Source organism: Mchenga conophoros, linkage group LG13, assembly GCF_057382185.1.
Source record: "Mchenga conophoros isolate Kocher_MC1m ecotype Shallow Benthic linkage group LG13, M_conophoros_male_GT1.1, whole genome shotgun sequence".
Taxonomy (NCBI): Eukaryota; Metazoa; Chordata; class Actinopteri; order Cichliformes; family Cichlidae; genus Mchenga; species Mchenga conophoros.
The window spans coordinates 19558102-19576320 of NC_140538.1; the positions used below are offsets into that span (position 1 = coordinate 19558102).

Sequence of the window (18219 nt, forward strand, 5' to 3'; positions counted from 1 at the left end):
TAACATCACTGAATACACAGTAATCTTAATCCAGATCATCATCATCCTCCATGTGTGGGTAGTAAAAAACAATGATATACAATCAAATTCTTTCATCGCACGCGAACAAAGAAAGTGAAAGTCAGTACAACAGCTGACCTTTAAACAAAATTGGATCGTGACTCCTCAAAGTTAACCTTTGAACTCACCTCGACAGGGGTCATTCTTCACCAGAAACTCGTCCAGTGCCATCCAGCCTCCTCCCACCCGCACCATCACAGTGCTGCGCAAAATTCTCACAAGGCGAAGCTGCTGAGAGTCTCCAAACTGCGATGGGGGAAGGAAAATAGAGAGGGGAATGTGTGAAAAACCTGACCTTCCTGTGAGCACATCCACACTGCAGACCAGAAGCTGTGCAACACTGGAAACCAGAGTGGAATGAAGAGTTACATTTATTCCAGCTAATTATTTTAATTGTGGGGGAGCAGATGGCTTTCATCCAGATTATTTCACTGAGCTTCAAAAACGACCTGTCGGAAAAGATTCACATCTGCTTCTGGTTTCTCTTATATGTTGTACAGGTTTAAACACACACACGTAGACATACAATCATAAACACAAACAGATTTTGACACAAAAACATGAATTTTATCTTTTCATTCTCAGACACAACAGAACACAAATTACACAAAGGTCAATCCAACTTTTTTTTCTACAAGCGTGTGCTATTGTTTTACTAGTTCTAGTTACTAGTTCTAGTTACTCATTGAGTTCATGCTACAGTGAACTGACTACTTCATAGTCATTGATTCATTTACTATACACTACAACTTGAAGTAGAGCCTGACTGATTTTGTTAGTTGATATTCATTTACTTCAGATATCCCATACAGGATATTGGTATCTGTGTAAATAAGACAATAAAATAATTACACAACATAACGTTCAAAAAGAGCTTTTTGTGACATTATCATGAATTTTGTGAAGCCCAAATGATTTTTAGTGATACCCGTACCAATGATATTCCAATGGCCAATATATTTTTCTCTGTCATGCACAAAAAACCTCACATTGGTTATGTGAAGTTATTTATTTACATGCCCACCTCTGCTCGGAATGTTTTCAGAGCGCCCTCTGGTGGACACACATCAACACTCATAACATGGTTGAATGGTTATTTCTCCCGTCTCTTTTTTACTTTTTAATTTTCATTTATCAATCCCAATAAATGCTGATGCTGACAGATTAGCAAATAACGTTTTTTCCTTTAATCATATAATTTCATTTGTATTTTTAATTAGAGCTATCAGAATCAGCCTCAAAGCCATATCATCAGTCAGGCTCTACATTCATACCTGCTGCTGTTGAGGGTTAACTTAATATGAGATGTTGTAAAGCAGTAAATACATCAAACTTCACAGCTTTACAAACTTAACCAGCCTATTTTTTCCTCTCTTTTTTCAGTGATCACTGTGTAATTGTGGTTTCTGGTTGTAATGTCTATGTGTCTGGCTTTATCTCAGCAATGTAAGACTCCACTTTTACTGCAGAAGGAGCCTGTGAAGAAAAAAAAACACCATAACTGAAGGCACATGATTACACCACCAGGGGGCCCCAGTGTGTAATAATTTGACTTCATGTCACCTACCACACATAGCAGACATAGGAACAGTGAGCATGTTATGGGGAGAATGATTCAAGCTTTATGAGGGCATACCACACATGTCAGCCAGTTGGATGAGACCATGAGCATCAGGCACAAAAACGGAGTTTGCAATTACAGCGTGCATGCTTTCTGTCAAAATCAACATCACATTCTGATCAAACGCACAAACATCAATCTCCTACAATCCAGCACTTTGTTGCACTTTCTACAGCTACAAATACTCAGGATGCATTGACACTGATGCAGATCCAATGCAGCTAGCTCCAAATGGCACACATGAGGAATGGTTCAAATCACTTCTGTCTAAATCCACCACCACAGTGTGACACGCAGACATGACCAAACACTGATGACGGTCCACTAACTTCCTATTATCATATGGTATCTCTTTAACTGATAACAAAAATCCTGCACTTGTATGATTATCATAATGATTTAATGCCACTGGTGAGTCTAGTGATCAAATACATTAAAGGTGATGATGATCTGGAGTAAAAGGAGGCACAAGAAACAGCTTAAGAATAACCATTTACCAGAATACAGCTTTCCAAAACTGCAACGTGTAGGTGGGGGGTAAGATTTTGATTTTCCCTGTTTGCTATTGTCTCATCGCCGATTAAGGAGTCATGTAAGCAGTGAACCAGACCAAACTGTCAAAAGAATTATTTTTAATTTATTGTTGTGTGATAACAATAATACAAACTAGTTCATAAAGCATCACTAACGCCCCTATCCCCTCTCACTGACCCCTCAGTAATGACCTTTTTCCGACATGCAGGTTGCCAGCACATATTAACAAAGTAAGAGAAGTGAAAAGCAACGTGTTCATTGAAATCATCAAAGTTGCCCAAATAATGTAATAAATAGTGTCAGCCAGTGCTGAGGTAAATCATTCCCATGACACTGAAGCACCAAAGGCAAGCACACAGAAAGCATTATTGTATGCCCAGCAGATGAATTTATGCCCATGAACCAGTAAAATATGGGCTGAAATGGTACTGGCACGCCAATATTGCATTTTCTGAAACTCAAAAGCAGATATACAGATATATATATATATATATAGAAACATTAATTGCACTAATTATAACGCAAATAAGTCTTATTTCCCCCCAAAAAACATAACCTATGTGAAAAGAACAAATTTAGATTGGACATAAACGTCGACTGCCATAAAACTTGAAAGCATGCTTCTTTCATTTACTCATTTTAAATCAGATTTAGAGTTATGTGTGAAGCTACCATAAATTCTCAGACCAAACACACATCTCAGGCCAGTGTTAAATAAAGTTAGATTAAATCAGCAGGCCATAGACTTTTTTTATTTCTACTTCTGAGTTCCAGAACATCTGAGAACATCAGCCAGGAATCTGGGCAGAAAGTGTTAATTGGACAGCAAACGTGGTAAACGAAAAAAGGACGCAAGGCTCGATAAGGCACAGAAGAGAAGGAGGGAAAGAAAAGAGGATGTACCTGATTTCCAAGGTAGAACTGGTGATGTGAGGAACAATAAAAAATATAAAAAGGTTAGCACACATTCGCACTTTTGTCATCATGTTCAACACTTACCTTTAACAAGAGTATTCCCTGAAAAGTCTTTTATTTTAAATTATTTCATAACCATGTCACAGCTTGTATTGCTTAAAAAAATTTCACTGTTAGATAAGCCAAACACATAAAAATGTGCTTACCCGGTATTTATTGGCACCAATTTGCTCCACCTGGAATCGTTTTGGACATTTGCACTTTGCCACTTGGCGCGTGACCTGCGAACGCATCATTTTTTTTATTAAGCGACGCCTCACATTTGAAAATGTGAAATTAATGCCGCAGGCGTTCTTATTACCTCGTCCTCAATTTTGTCAGCATCTGTTAGTGGTTTGTAAGCGTCTTTGTTGGGATGTAGAGCTGCTACAAACTCGTAGTAGTCAATGTAGCCGTCACCGTCTCTGTCAAAGATGTCTGCCACGGCGCTCATCTCCAGACGACTTGTTGGGAATTCTGTTGAAGAGACACTGAGTGTTGCAAAAAGGAGCATTTTGTTCAGCGGTGTAGATGTTTTTCAGCTTTGAGTCTGACACTTACTGGAGGAGAGGATGCCTTCTATGAACTCCTGTCGCGTCACTTTGCCGTCTTGGTCTTTGTCAATGCGGCGGAAGAAGTCCATGACGCGAGACTTTTTATGGTTCATCCAGCGCATGTAACGTTTCCGCCACACATCAAAGTCAAAGTTGGCAAATTCTTTCAGCTGAGCAGATAAAGAAAGAAAGGTCAACATTAATAACTAAAAAGCTAGAAATTTGCAGAAAAATGTCTGCAGATTTTGCTAGATTACCTCCTCCAGTCTGTCCAAAGCATCATTGAGTTTCCTCCTTCTGTCCAAAGCCAGCAGCCACACGTGCTGCCACTTGGTCACCAGCAGGTTAACCCGTGGGTTCTTTGTTTCAATGGGAGCTTGTGTTGATGACGCATACATCGCTTGCGTGGGAGAACGTTTTCCTGTAAGGGAAAGACAAAAAACTTTAAAATGACTGTGTTTCCACCATATAATCAGGAGGAATGCATTCACACTGACATCATTCCAGGTGCTAAAATGGGCAAATTGAGGATGTCGTGTCACCCTGAAGTGATTCAGAGCATGGCCAGATGGCTCGGGTCATACTCTATGAGGAACAGTGATTGGATACATACTTCCAGCTCTTCCTTTGTCCAACACGGGGATCTGAGACTGGATCTGGGGCTCCGCAGCAGCCTTCCTTTTGTGTGTCTTGGTGATTTTGTCAACATCTGGTTGCTTCCTGGTCATTTCCTCCATGAATGCCTGCAGGGGGCGAGCAGCAGTAAACTACTGTTAACTGAATGCCCACGCAATCATTAAAATATGGAATTAAAAAAAAAACGAAAGTTATAAAATTTGATTTATTATCATTTGCTTTTTTGATGTACCTGGTGTTCTGCTATGAGGTTTTTGACCTCCTCGATCTCCTGAGGGAGTGGCTCCTTATCCTTGTCGTTGAGGTTGGTCTCAGCCCACTGTAGCCACGTCAGAAGATTTTCCAGCAGCTCCTGAGTAGCTAGCAGCTCAGTGAGGGCTGTGGCCAGTCGCTGCTGGTGCTGTCTGGCCCAAGCCTGCACCTGTGTAACAGCAGTAATACACTTATATTACTAATAACTAAATTAATTTCAGATACACTGAAATCAAGTTAACTGCACACAACTTGATTTTGTTTACCTGCTAAGATGAATCATTATTACTTTTTTTAATATAATGACTATCCATAGTAACTTTTTCTCTGATTTTTTGAGTGCTATAAAGAGTTTCTGATCCAACCCTTGTTAAAATGAGTAATTCTTCCTTATTTTAATTTATCAAAATAGGTTAATGTGTTCTGTCAAACCTGAAGGTATGAAACAGTGGACTGACCTCTTCAAAGCGGGCTTTAATGATGGTGTTCCAGTGCTTGATGGTTGTGATAGAGTCTGGATGGCAGATGCTGAGAATGGCCTCCCCCATACTGGCCGCTTTATTTAGAGCCACTCGCTTTTCTTCCAGTTTTTTCATGAACACCTTTAAAAGAATTTTTTTTTTAAATTGAAAAAGCGTTGGGATTCGAAACTATCCCATCCCATATCTAAAAATAAAAACAAAACATTGCTCATACTTGGTTTAAAACCGGAGCAGAGCCCAGTAATTCTAATCAGATGACCTCATAGTTAAGAAAAATATTTTTGGCACTGAAAGCAGCATGCCATCTACTTTTAGACAGGCTGCAATTACAGAGTCAGGATCTTAACTGTTTATTCAAGCAAAGTATTGGCAACGTGTTTTATTTCTTTAATAAAGCAACAAAAATATGAAACAACTTAAGACATAAAAGTTTTTTTCTGAAATAAAAAAAAGCAGAATCATTTGCATTGCTTTACCTTGTGTTGTTCGATAAGCGCTCGCAGAGCTTCTTCATCGTCGGGCAAGCTGCCATGGAAGCGCAAACTTTGCTCTGCCTCAGCTAGCCACTCCAGCAGGATGTGAACAGCAGAGTGAAATTCTTCAGCCTGCAGTGGGAGAAGACACATATGTCAGGCTAACATACTTTACTTACCTTCTACCTTGTGATTGTTTGGAGTACTGTCAGGAATACCTGGCCCAAAGCCTGCTCCAGCCGGGTCTGCTTAGACACGGACAGGTTGCACACCGTCTCCCAGCGCGTGCTCAGCTCCAGCATCTGGACTTTGACCCAGGAGGAGTCATCGTGAGTGTTCTCAATCAGCTCCCTGGCTGAACGTTTGAGGGCCTGGACGCTTACCGTCCGCTTTCCCAACTCCTTCTGAAAAACCTGCAGTAACGAGACATTTGAGGACACAGTCAGCCAAAATATTAACAATATCCAGTTTTTTAAATGACAAATTCTTAAATTAATTTTAAACATTATTTCAAAAAACATCTTTTTGTCTCTATTTCACAGCTGGCCCAATGACAAGAAGCATAAAACAGGGTGCTTTTAGTATCTGTTGTCCTCTTACTTCAATAAAATGCTAACACAAAGAATGTTATTAATATAATATTAATAATGAGTAAGGAAAAACACACCAGCATCAATTTTCAAAGCTTTGCTCAATACACAACCCGAAAGAAAACAGACTCTCAATGAGAAAGTAATACAATGCCTCCCCTTTTGTTGTTTTAATGTATTGTCTATCCCCCGTGTTAGTTTAAGATTCTTTCGTCTTGTATTGTGTTAGGAATGATAAAAGGTTTGGGCGTGGCAGCAGTGAAAGGTTTCACTTGATTTCTGCCACTAACGTCAGCAACAAATGGGCCAATCAACAAAACAAAGGGATCCTGGGTCTTCGGTGTGGTGCTGTTCTCTACCTTGTGGTTGTCTATCAGGTTGAGAACCAGGTCTATGTCTCCATGTACGGGCTGGTCCTCAGCCAGCTGAGGTTCCACCCTGTACAACCAGTCAATAAGAGCCTGGAGAGCATCTGTAAACTGGCCGGAGAACAACAAGGCCTCTTCCAGCTTGTTTTGTCTGCAGAACAGAACAAAATATTCACAGTGAGGCTGTTTAGCAGAATGAAATACAACCCTCATTGGGAGAAAATCCTCACCTTTCCACTGACTTCCCACAAACAGTGTCCCATTTGTCCCTCAGTTCACTCAGCATGTCGTCCAGCTTCTGTCTGTCATCCTGTAGAGTGGTCTTGTCTTTCAAGGCCCGTCCTGTTCGAGTGGTGGTATCATACACAGAGTGTTTGCTGCCAAGAGCTTTCTGGAACTCCTGCACGATGGGGAAAAAAAAGGAAAAATAATATACACAACCCCCAAGTGGTCCGGTTTAGTGGACTCATAATGCCTCTATCTTCAAATGGAAACAGCAAATCATCTCAAGAGATTTTATTATTATTACTACTGGCATGTCAAACAGTATCTTAATCTGCGTGTGGTGTGTGCTTTTTGTGATTAAGAATACAGTCTTCAGCGAGAAGAACAAAAAGGAGGTCAAAACTCAAGAGCTCTTGCTCCATAGAGATTAAATGTATCCAAAAGCTAGGGCAGCCTTAAAACATTTGGTCCATTCAGGGATTATGACAAGATTAGCACAATCTCCCAGCATAACACCACAAACACAACAATAGTCAACAGCAATGTAAGCATTTGGATTCTACTGACTCTGTAATTTCAAATAACAGATCCCATTTTCAAATTCCAGCTCTGGTGTTTCAGATATTTCTGTTTAATGAATGAAACGTTTTTTGTAGATGTTGCTCCATGTCTCTGGCTGTGTTAACACATTTTTCTCTCAGTTACCTTGTGCTGTGCCAGCTGCGTCTTGATTTTATCGGGATCATTGGCAATTTCCACTTCAGAGTCCAGAGTCTTCTCAGATTCATCTAACCACTCCATCAGTTTATTGAAATTTTCATGGAACTAATGAAAAATTAAGAACAAAAAACAGTGTAAAGCATTTTAAAAACAGGTATGAGTTCACTAGATTTATGGCAGAGCCCTGCTTAATGTTAGCATGATTGGAGCAGAAGGGCCCTATAATTCAGAAAGTTCTGTAATAGGCTGCAGAAAGAATAAGAAACAGGTTTAATATCCTATTTCCAGAGCTTTCCAATGATAATAAAAAGTCCTGATGTCATGCCTGTTCAAACTCAGCATAAATATTCACAGAACAGTACCTGCTTCGCCCTCTTCCTGGCGTCGTCCAGTAGACGACCCCGCTCAACAGACCTCTGCACCAGCTTCTCCCAGCGCCCTTGCACGCTGAGCAGCAGGTTCTTTATCAGGACCACATCCTGTTTCTGGCTGAAGTACTTCAGATGTGTGCCCGTCTTGTCCAGTTCAATAATGTGTTCTCTGTGGGAGTTTACCTCCGTCACAAACATCTGCACAGACACAATGCGAGGGAGAAAAGGGAAAGGATTCAGGCCAGATGTTCTAACAATAAAAAAGGAATAAAGGTTTTTCAACTGACAGCAGAGGAAATGTAAGTCATGTGGGTAATGTGCTAATGAGCGCTGTTCTCAAGGATAATACAGATGCCATTAAGTCATTGTTGGCTTTAAGACAAAGCAGAATGATGAGCTGGTAATCATGAACCGGTAATCAGGGTACTAATAATTTTAATTTCTCACCGACTCAATAAGACTACTAGACGTTACCGCAGTAATGTCTAGTAATCAAGCAAAGTTGGACCAGAAGGCCTGTCCTCCACGTGCAAAGACGTACCTTATGCTCATCTATCTGAAACATGATGGTCTCCAGTATGAGGGAAGCGGGCGAAACTGTGTTCAGCGTCTGCTCTGCTTGGGTTAGCCAGTTGATGAAATCTTGCAGGGAGTTGTGGAAATCTGTAGCCACAGTCAAAGCTTCTTCTAGTTTCACCTGTGGAGACGAAACGTTAAAAAAACTGAAGTAATACTGGACAAAAATCAAAGAGCGCTATCCTGTTTATAACACATGTGCATTGTTTAGCGGTGTAAAGTATCTCTGGTTGTTATAGCAACAGATAAAGAGGGCACTGTGGGGGATACAATTGCACTTCAACAGTGCCAAACATGACCTCTATTTAAAGAGAGGAAGTTAATATATCTGGAGGGGACTGATGGCTGAGGCATCATGAGGTTTTAATTGAGTAAAGGAAACAGCCACTCCATCACTGAAAAACATCCGTTTGGTACAGCTGAGGCCGGTGGCTCAGGGTCATCACATGGCAGTAAATGCTGTGCTAATGACATTACAAACCTGGTGAGAATTACGGCTGCTGATGTGTTTTTCCCATTTATCGTGGGTCATGTCGAGTGTCTTGCTAAATATGGAATTGTATTGTAGCAGTGCATATGTCCTACAGAAAAATAAGCCACTTGACTGCAGAGGTATCACAGGGAAGGCTGTAGAGAGTTTGGCCAGCAGCTCTGACCAGCGCTAAGATTTACCAGACTTTGATTTCCTGGGAAGAGGGCCAAAGTAAATAGGATGCAAAAGCAAGATGTTACAGTAAAAGTTGAAGCAGCTAAAATAAGGAGAACCATATCTGAGAGCAGTGGTGGTGTTTTATACATTTTAGCAACAAAACTAAAAAAAAACCAAAGTGAATGATGACATTTGGCTTAAATATTAGCTGATGTTTTGTCAACCCTACACTGTGGAAACGTATGACACCACTGTTGTTCCACTCTGATCTACAGTGTAACCGCATCCTGTGTGTCCTCGCCAGCGCTCTGTCTTTACACCATTGGTTATTGGCACTGGGATTAGAAGCTTTCAACCACACAGTCATGGCTCAAGTGTGTGTCAGCGATCCCTTAATCTGAAATCCTGAGTCATCAAGCTAAGGGCAGTGAAAGCCATTCAGTCATTCCCCTACCTTTCTTTCAGCGACCTTCGCTTGCACTGCTTCCCATTTTTCCTTCAGGTTGGCGAGGTCCTGCTCCGTGTTACTGTCTGGACCCTCGGGCATCATCGTTAGCAGTTGCTGACCCTTGTTCTGGAGCTCCTGATACAGTTCCTCTTTTGACTCAAAGGCAGAACACAACTCCTGTGAGGAAAAAAAAACAACAACACAGAGGAGAGTGATGGTTTTGTCAAACAGGCTGAATTACAGTTAAAGACCGATCTATTGTTACTTTTGGATTTCTGCAGTGTTCAATGGGATGAATTTGTCAGTCGCTAGTCCAAATGTAACTCGAAAATGGTTAAAGAATGAGCATGGTGAGTCATGCCGAGCATCTCAGAAGCATGTTTCTCACAAACATTTGACCAGGATAATGTTACTAATTTGATGAAAGTAATCTGTCTGTTTTCAGTTCCCTGAACTGTCACCACTGCTGCCTCTTAAGGGAGAGCTCACTGTGAAAGTGTCTCCATTACAAAGTAGGAAGACAAAGCAGGAAAACATTCCTAAATTCATTATAGTCAGATACGGATGAATCAATTTGAAACACTTGAAGAGGTCTTTTTTATCACAGACTGCAGGGCAATGAGAGTAGTGTATTTTGTAGTGTCGTTTAATTTTCACACTTCAGATAAAACACAGAAAAGACAGTCACCTCCTCCCAAGTCTGCCATCTGTATGCAGCCTCTCATATTGTTAAACACATACCAGATGGGCGTTAAGCTGCTCCCGGGCCGTGTCTGGTAAGCCTCCCACAGCCTTTGATGCCAACAGCTGACGTTCTGTGTCTTTCAGCCACTGCTGCATGTCTTCTATCTCACCATGGAAACCCTGAGCCTGCAACACAATTCAACCTGAGTCAGGACAAAAGGTGCCTCACACACTCGCTATTAGCAACCTGTGATTCAGAGAGGAGGATGTGTGAGTTTTTAATTCCTTGGATTCATTTAGCTCGGTATTTATAAGCCTGTTTCATAATGAATTAAAACCTTAAAGTGAAAACAATAGAATGATTTACTTTAGCTTTCAGGATGCAAATCGAATAATAAGAAGGGGGTAGGGAGAGAAGTCTCTCCTCCCTGCAGAGCTTTTTGACTTCGACCTAAAAACTATTTTCTCACAATTTAACAAGAAATGAGACACAGGTTAACTTTTTTTAATATACCTGAAGCAGAGAGCTTTCCAGCTGTTGCTTCCTCTGCTCCGTCTTTTCCAGGATGGCTTTCCATCGCTGGTTCAGATTCTCCAGTTTGCTCTGCAGACTAGAAGCTTCCTCTCCAGCGCTGGACTGCACCAGATCATTGCCGGCTTTGTTCACTGTCTCGACTGTTGACTTGTGAGCCAACACATCTATCTGGAGGACCTGCAGAGATAAATCAGCAGGAACGGCAAGATGTTGTGCAGATGGATATTAAGCACAAAGTGGATAATGACTAATTTACTGTAATAAACAGCACACTGACAGATACCATAAATGTTTACTTAATATGGTTTTAATGCCTGTGAAGTGTTTTACATTTTTGTATGTGATACTGGGCTATACAAATAAAATTGAACTAAACTGAACTGAAAGGACTTATTTGAAAAATAGCCCCCTAAAAAACCACAAAATAAGAGGTTTGTCATACGTTGTGCTTGGCGAGCTCTATCTCGATGGCTTTGGGGTCTCCTCCAGCATTTTTCTGTTCATTGAGCAGCTCCTCAGTGTGGCTCATCCAGGCCAGCAGCTCATCCAGTGCATGCTGGAACTGCCCCAGTGCGAGAAGGCCTCCCTCCAGTTTGTGCTGGATTAATGACAGATTAAACCATTTAATTTTGCAGGGAGAGAAAACAAACTGTTTAAGCCATTGCTGAGTCTGGTTTCTAGCCCACAAGAAGCTGTAGAGGTACTATACAATATATTTCACAGAATGATTGCAGACCTTGTTTAAACATGATATTGCCATTCCTTTTAAATTTAGATATCAGTGTCAGCGTTTCTGTTTTCTTATATAGCTTGCACTTTCGGTGTGAAGCTCCCCTTCTGCTTCTTTCTCTCGCTGACCTGCCGACTGATGATCTTCTCATCCAGGTTGTCCCAAAGCATTTTGAGTTCAGACATCGGCTCCTGGATGGCGGAGCGGTCAGCCTCCTCTGTCACCTTCTTCAGCAGGAGGCCGGCCTGGTGGTTCAGACGCTCCATCTCAATCTGTAGCTGGTACGCTTCTCCTTTGAACTCCTGGCAACCCAGCACATGCAGCGGTACACCCAATCAGTCAACAGAAAGAAGGACGCACAGACAATACCAGCTTTGTGTTTTCAGAACAAGATTTGTCTTATTGTACATCAAAGTAAATCCGGCTACTTTATGAAGCCATTTTCTTAGTGCTTTTGAACTAACACAAAGCAGACCATGAATCGAGAACTCAGCATAAACACAGCTGGTGTTTGACACAGCTGCTCTAACATCAAGGAGTCAAGTTAAAAGAATTGAAAAGTCTGAGAAGAGCTATAACAATAATAATATTTCTGTTTTTGTGAATGATGTTTTGATCTAAAAAAACAAAACAAAACAAATCTACAAGACTGTACCTTGAGTTCCACAATCTGCTGCTTGACGGTTTCCAGATCCGTGCCCACAGGTGACATTGAATCCAGCTTGCTCTCCAGAATATCCACCCAGTCAAACATACCCTGCATACAGCGTTGGAAACCATTGTTAGTGAGAGAACAAAGCTGGGTGCACAGGGTGTCAAGTTTCAAACTGAGTTTAAAGTTATGCCCTGAATCTTACAGTTGGTCTGTTTGGCTGATAAATTAGAAAATTATACACAAAGAAAATGAAAAAAAAAACCCCAAACAAGCCCTGAGGTTACATGCCAATGTGCTGAAGAAGTGCAAAGAGGAGATTTAAACTTGTGTAAAAGAATCCTTCCTCACCGTGAAACTTTCTTACACACTAGTTAATGTTTGAGCCAAATATATCACGACCACGCGCTGGCTGGTGTTTCAAAATCAGTAGAGCTCTCATGAGATGTTATATCAACTGTTAGATCAACTGCATGGTAATATGTGGTTTCATCAAAAGGCCTCGGAAACTCCCTGGCTCACTGTATCTGTTAAATATCAAACATCTTGTGATGAACAAGTGCTTGTATATTGTGTAGCTTGATATTAAGTATTTAGCCCTTAAAGATGACATTCCCTCTTAATCTGACACCTCTATATATATATTAATAAAGATGTGGTTTGATGACCCTTAGAACAGTTTCCAGGTTTTTCCAAGGATAGCTACACAGGCAGAGACAACCCTTATTAACTTGCATGCTCAGTGTTTTGTTCTATAAGCAGGCCTGATATATGAGAGAAACCCCACGTCAATAAAATAGCTTCAAGGGTTACTCCTAGGCTTCCAAAAGATCACATCAAATAAAGTTAAAAACCACGAGAACCGTGACTGGGAAGTTTTGGAAAAGGTCTGCTGTTTCAAAACTTTTTAAATATTCTAAACCCTTTAATTTTCTGATTGTGTTGCTCTTGAGGCAGTGATCAAAGCACCTGCAGGCCATCTTGAAACTGCACAGCAGCTTGCATGGCTTCTTCCAGTCTCTCTCCTCTCTCCTTCCACGTCTTATTGAGATTCTCCCACGCTGTATTCACCTGAAAAAATAACACAAATATTTTAGCATGATTATCTTGTAGGCAAAACCTGTAGAGTGAGTGCTTTTCAGTGTAGTCTATTACTTCATCCAAGCTCTTCTTTATCACAGGTTTATCGGGTTCCCCGCAGGCAGTCATGAGCTCCGCACCCTGGTTTCGAACCCCATCGAGTTCCTCCTGCAGCCCATCAATCTCCTCCTTAAATCCCTGTATGGATGCATTGTTTTTTTTAATTATTTAATAATCAAAGTGCACCACCTCTCTTAATTATCCATTTGTTAATGATCAAAAGTAATAGGTTTTTTATTTACCTCCACAAATTCCTGTTGCTGTTTGACGACTGAAGGATCGACTCCGGGCTCCTCCAGCTCCCTCAGCAGGTCGTGGCTGTCCTTAATGGTGACGATGAGGGCGGTGTGGTCACACCAGAACTTGTCTGCGAGGTCCATCACATCCAGCAGCTTCGCCTCCCGCTCTTCCACCAATGCCTGGATGTCGTTCCACAGGAAAACCATGCGGTCCAGTTTGTCTTGCACAGCTTGTACAGAGAAAAAGTCACAATTAGGAGGAATACAAAATGAGGCAAAGAAAGTTTTTCCACGTTTACAGCAACATTTACAGCGGGAAACTTGGACTTTTTCTTGATTCGTTAGTTATCCTGAAAAAGGAAATACATAAAAGCTACATGCACCTGGAGAAAAGCTTGATGTTTGATAAATAATAATAAATGTATAAAAAATGATTGAAAGCATATCTATACCGTACCTTTGGCAGACAGGTCCTTGTCTGCCCCTTCGGATCGTGCGATCATCTCTTCACCTCGTTGCTTCAGTGTCTCATAAGATGGCTGCAGCTTCTCCAAATCCACAGAGACCGTCTTATTTTCTGTAATCTGCTCCCTGATCTTGTCCACCTCCACTGAGATGGATGGAGGCTGATGGAGGCGTTCAGCGATCCGTTCCAGGGATTCGAGCATGGGATCAATTTTATCATGGAACTGGAAAAGGAGGAAAGGAAACACGTCAGTTTGCATATATAATTTATATCATGGGTTTTTATTATGGAAAGTTACCTTGAAACAAGAACACGTCTGTATAATTATTTTTTACTTTGACAAATTTGCACATATTCAAAAATGTAAAAGCTACTCAACTAACTGAATAGACAATTAACAGCCAAGGTAATGTTGATGTTTACATTTGCAAACTATGACCACCATTTGCACCAGACATCACTATGATCAACTTAATTATTCCCAATAATCATATATTATCAAATAATCAAACCTAATAAACAGCTACTGCTTACCTGAGTGGATTTGGAGATGGCTTCATCCAAAGTGGCAGCTCTCTGCTTGACATCAGCTTTCAGTTTGGTGTAAAGTTGGTCAGTAGCTGTGTATTTCTCTCTGATGGGCTCACCCTCCACTGGGCTGAGCTCAAGTAACTGAGGACCAGTTTTATTCATCTTATCAATATGGGGCTTGTGCTCTGCAATCAGTTCCCGCATTTGCTGGAGAGGATGTGACATGATCAGTTTAGTTTTTAATTATGTGATTAAATGTTTTGTGTTGAGCATCAGCGCACATTGACCACTTACCCTGAGGTCCTCTTGTTGCTGCCTGAGCGTGTCGTACTCAATGGCAGGCGGGGGTAACTGGCTGAAGGTGTTTAAAGTTTCCTGAAGCCATGGCCCCAGCTCCTCATAGGTCTCCCAGAACTGAGTGGCAAGAGACTGGGCTCGCTCAAGCTGCAGACAACGCTCTGAATTCAGCTGGCTGACGACACCATACTTCTCGAGGAGAGTCTGTGTCTTGGCCTGATTGAAGCCCAAGAAGAATCATTTTGAAATTTCTGTCCATTTTCTTACTGAAAAATGTCTGAAATTTGAAATATATTTTCTTACCTTTAAGATTTCTTTCTCCTCTGGGTTTTTGCTGGTCATGATGGCCTTTCCTGTTTTCACAATCTCATCTACAGCATCTTTGTGTCTCATGATGTCCATGGAGAAAATCTGTAAAACCAGTAGAGTGAGTTTGGCTGTATGTCAACAAAAGAAACCACTGTGTTTACTCTAATTTGTTTAAATAGAGATCTGTACGCACACACACAGACATGCACACACACACACACACACGGCTAACCTTCTGTGCTTGGAGCTGAGCTGTGGTTTGGTCCTGCTCCAGCCTGATCTCACCCATCGATAGCAGTTTCCCCTCAGCGTCAGTCAGCCAGGAGAGTTCATTGTCTGCGGCCTGTTCAAACTGGAAACAAGAAAAAACAAGAGATACATTTAAAAAATAGAGAGAGACAGTCGAATGAGAATAAAAGGCAGTGCGTTAAGTTATGTGGTTTACCTGTTGTGACTTGAGTATGTCAGCATTGATCTGGTCGACCTTCTGGGTCAAAGTGTCATAGGCAGCTCTGTACCTCTCATTATCCTCAGACACAAGTTTGTCCAAACTCTCACGAGTGTGCCATGGGATCAAATCCAAGAGTGAACTGCTCAACTCATTCAGCTGGTCCAACACTGGTTTTTGGTCTTTGATCTCTTTCAACATGGCCTGGACAGAAAGCACCAGTTCATAAGTAATAAATGCATTGCTGCATTGTATGAATACAATTACAATGTTTTGGACAAAGTTGTAGAAATCCTTACCTTCTGCCTGCTTTGTGAATGAATCAGCTGCTCGCCGACTGGCTCCTGATGAGCAAAGCTGTTAATCTCAGCCTCTGCTTTCTCTAGCCATGAGCTCAGATCCGTGTGAGTATGCTGCAGCTTAGAAGACAGACTCAAAACCTGCTCCAGTGTCTTTAAAACACTGGCACTCATAGAGTTTATCTCAGCATATTTTGTTTTTATTCCATCCAGTTTGCCTTGGATAACGATCACCTCATCACCTATAGACATAAAGTAAATAATAATGTTCACTGTCATATGCTTCTTTTGTTCTAAAACAGAGATACCTTATGCTAACAACTTCCTGCTAGCTGAACTCCGGGCCAAAATTCATGAGGTTAACAGAAAAGAATAAGCCTGCATCCTACACAATGTTGTCATTTACAATCTGCATATTAAATTTATAGCAACATACATCTAGCTGAAGGTTAGCTAAGCTGATCACAAAGGCTGCAAACATAGAAGGAGTTTTTTTAAAAATTGTATTTGTCCTGTACTATGCAAATCAGAGAACAGGGGTTTTATCCATAACCTTAAGTTTACCTGCCCCTGTCCAAAAGTAACAAAGCGTGCTTATTTGCACAACCAGGGCTCTCTTTTTGCTACAAAATATATACTTATATGGAGATTTATATTAAATAGATGGTGGCTAGCAGCTACTGTGTTTTAAGCATTTCTATTATGCTAAGCTAAGCTAACTGGCTGTTGGCAATAAACAAATATAAATCCCATTGGACAGACAGGTGTTATCTCACCATCATTGAAAAATTAGAAATCTATTTCTCTGCAGAAGTTCATAGATGTGAAAACAACGTAATTCATGCAAAACGTCACTGCTCAATAAAAAGGGCAATAAACCTTATGATGAGTAGTACAGAGACAGAACTGTTTGCTACACTGATAAATGAAGACGTGCCTGTTGTTTGCTTCAGTAGCTCTACCCCATTGGAGATGGCTTGGTCAACATTCTTCTTCCTTAAGCCAATATCATTTTGCAGTGCCTGAAAAGAAAAAAAAAAAACAGACTTCAGAGAGTCACTGAGAGTAACAAGAAATGTTCCTATGGTGACACACAAAAGAGCAAAATAAACTGAAACATGATTGATGCAACTTAAATGAAAGGGCTACAAAATGTGTGGCCTGAGGAGGAGTGTATACCCGTTGGTCTGCCAGCTGCTTTTCAAGAACCTCTAGTCTGTAGTCTTCCACCGACACTTCACTCAGCCTTGTGTGTATCTCGTTGAGCCAGTTCATGAGAGCCACTTCATCCTCTCCAAACAGCTGGGCATTTGCCAAAGCTTGCTGAAGCATTTCAGCTTTCCTCCTGCATCGCTCCTGGAGCTCTATGTAACTGGCCTGAGCGGTGTCCAGTTTAGACTGAACAAACTCCTTATCGTCCACTGAGCTCACAGTTTTGAGCATTTGGCCAAGATTGACAGCCTGAAACAGGTCTTTACTGTGATTCATAATCTCCTCCTCTAATGCCTGGCGGCAGGGGATGGGAAATGGACCAAGAAAACATGACAAACAAAAAACAAACACGTGATAAAAAATATTCAACTGAAATTTAGAAAGATGAATGGGAAATAATGAGAAGCGCAAACTTACAAGTAACAAGCAAAATGAATAAAACTGAAGTGAACTTAACTGATAGTTTAAAAAAAGCATGAAAACAAATGGAAATGATGAAAAATGATGGATATTACCTTGTGCTGAGATATCTGATCTTCCAGCTTAGAAGTCTCAGTGCCTATTGGCTCAGAGTTGGCGAGGTGTTTCTCTGTGGCTGACAGCCACTCGCTCAGCGGCTCCAGAGTCTCATGGAACTGCTGAGTCACCACTAAGATGCTCTCTAGTTGTTTGTGCCTGGAGATTGAAATCATACCAACCAACAGACTTACTCCTACTGGTCATTAGAAAGAATGCACCTTCGCTTTTAAATATTGAGGATCCACCCATCTTTTATATGCAGTCTATGGTTTTACATTGCAGTGTTTATACTAACCTGTTTTCAGCCTTCTTGAGAAGCGTGTCCCACCTCTGTCCCAGGCATTCAATCTCTTTTGCCACTTTCTCCTTATCCACAGACTCTGCCAGTTCAGCAACCTTCCCTCCCTCCTTTTTTATTAGCTCCACTGTCGGCTTTCGGTCGTCCAGCAGTCTCTGTAAGAGCTGTCAAAGGCAAACAAAGAAAGAGAGTCATTGGGTGCCTTTTCATTGCTTTATTTTGAAGAAAAAAAAAAACCCAGTAAATTTACCCAACAAAAAAGAAGTGCTCTTTAAACACAAAGCTTTGTGTACCACACTTGTTTTTAACAATTAATGCCAATTAAATAAAATTAATGGCGGGGCCAA

The 18219-nt window shown here is 41.1% G+C and overlaps 1 protein-coding gene across 3 annotated transcripts in view; it reads right to left on the reverse strand.

The window, feature by feature from the left end:
* Positions 1 to 18219, reverse strand: part of dst (dystonin) — a 103396-nt gene that overhangs the window by 5011 nt on the left and 80166 nt on the right. For all 3 annotated transcript variants that reach the window (XM_085297073.1, XM_085297074.1, XM_085297072.1), the window contains 37 exons: positions 17870 to 18036; positions 17571 to 17730; positions 17023 to 17349; positions 16781 to 16865; positions 15844 to 16085; positions 15542 to 15748; positions 15329 to 15448; positions 15091 to 15198; positions 14785 to 15003; positions 14494 to 14697; positions 13951 to 14182; positions 13497 to 13723; positions 13270 to 13392; positions 13084 to 13185; positions 12118 to 12219; positions 11591 to 11764; positions 11175 to 11330; positions 10712 to 10909; positions 10255 to 10383; positions 9520 to 9690; positions 8382 to 8537; positions 7832 to 8038; positions 7455 to 7574; positions 6755 to 6924; positions 6516 to 6675; positions 5785 to 5979; positions 5570 to 5698; positions 5070 to 5213; positions 4592 to 4780; positions 4337 to 4466; positions 3981 to 4144; positions 3731 to 3893; positions 3492 to 3646; positions 3337 to 3411; positions 3119 to 3136; positions 2179 to 2295; positions 189 to 306 (listed from right to left, as the gene is read on the reverse strand). In XM_085297073.1, the coding sequence (XP_085153199.1) occupies positions 189 to 306; positions 2179 to 2295; positions 3119 to 3136; positions 3337 to 3411; positions 3492 to 3646; positions 3731 to 3893; positions 3981 to 4144; positions 4337 to 4466; positions 4592 to 4780; positions 5070 to 5213; positions 5570 to 5698; positions 5785 to 5979; positions 6516 to 6675; positions 6755 to 6924; positions 7455 to 7574; positions 7832 to 8038; positions 8382 to 8537; positions 9520 to 9690; positions 10255 to 10383; positions 10712 to 10909; positions 11175 to 11330; positions 11591 to 11764; positions 12118 to 12219; positions 13084 to 13185; positions 13270 to 13392; positions 13497 to 13723; positions 13951 to 14182; positions 14494 to 14697; positions 14785 to 15003; positions 15091 to 15198; positions 15329 to 15448; positions 15542 to 15748; positions 15844 to 16085; positions 16781 to 16865; positions 17023 to 17349; positions 17571 to 17730; positions 17870 to 18036 (5863 nt within the window). The remainder of the gene's footprint in view (positions 1 to 188; positions 307 to 2178; positions 2296 to 3118; positions 3137 to 3336; positions 3412 to 3491; positions 3647 to 3730; positions 3894 to 3980; positions 4145 to 4336; positions 4467 to 4591; positions 4781 to 5069; positions 5214 to 5569; positions 5699 to 5784; positions 5980 to 6515; positions 6676 to 6754; positions 6925 to 7454; positions 7575 to 7831; positions 8039 to 8381; positions 8538 to 9519; positions 9691 to 10254; positions 10384 to 10711; positions 10910 to 11174; positions 11331 to 11590; positions 11765 to 12117; positions 12220 to 13083; positions 13186 to 13269; positions 13393 to 13496; positions 13724 to 13950; positions 14183 to 14493; positions 14698 to 14784; positions 15004 to 15090; positions 15199 to 15328; positions 15449 to 15541; positions 15749 to 15843; positions 16086 to 16780; positions 16866 to 17022; positions 17350 to 17570; positions 17731 to 17869; positions 18037 to 18219) is intronic.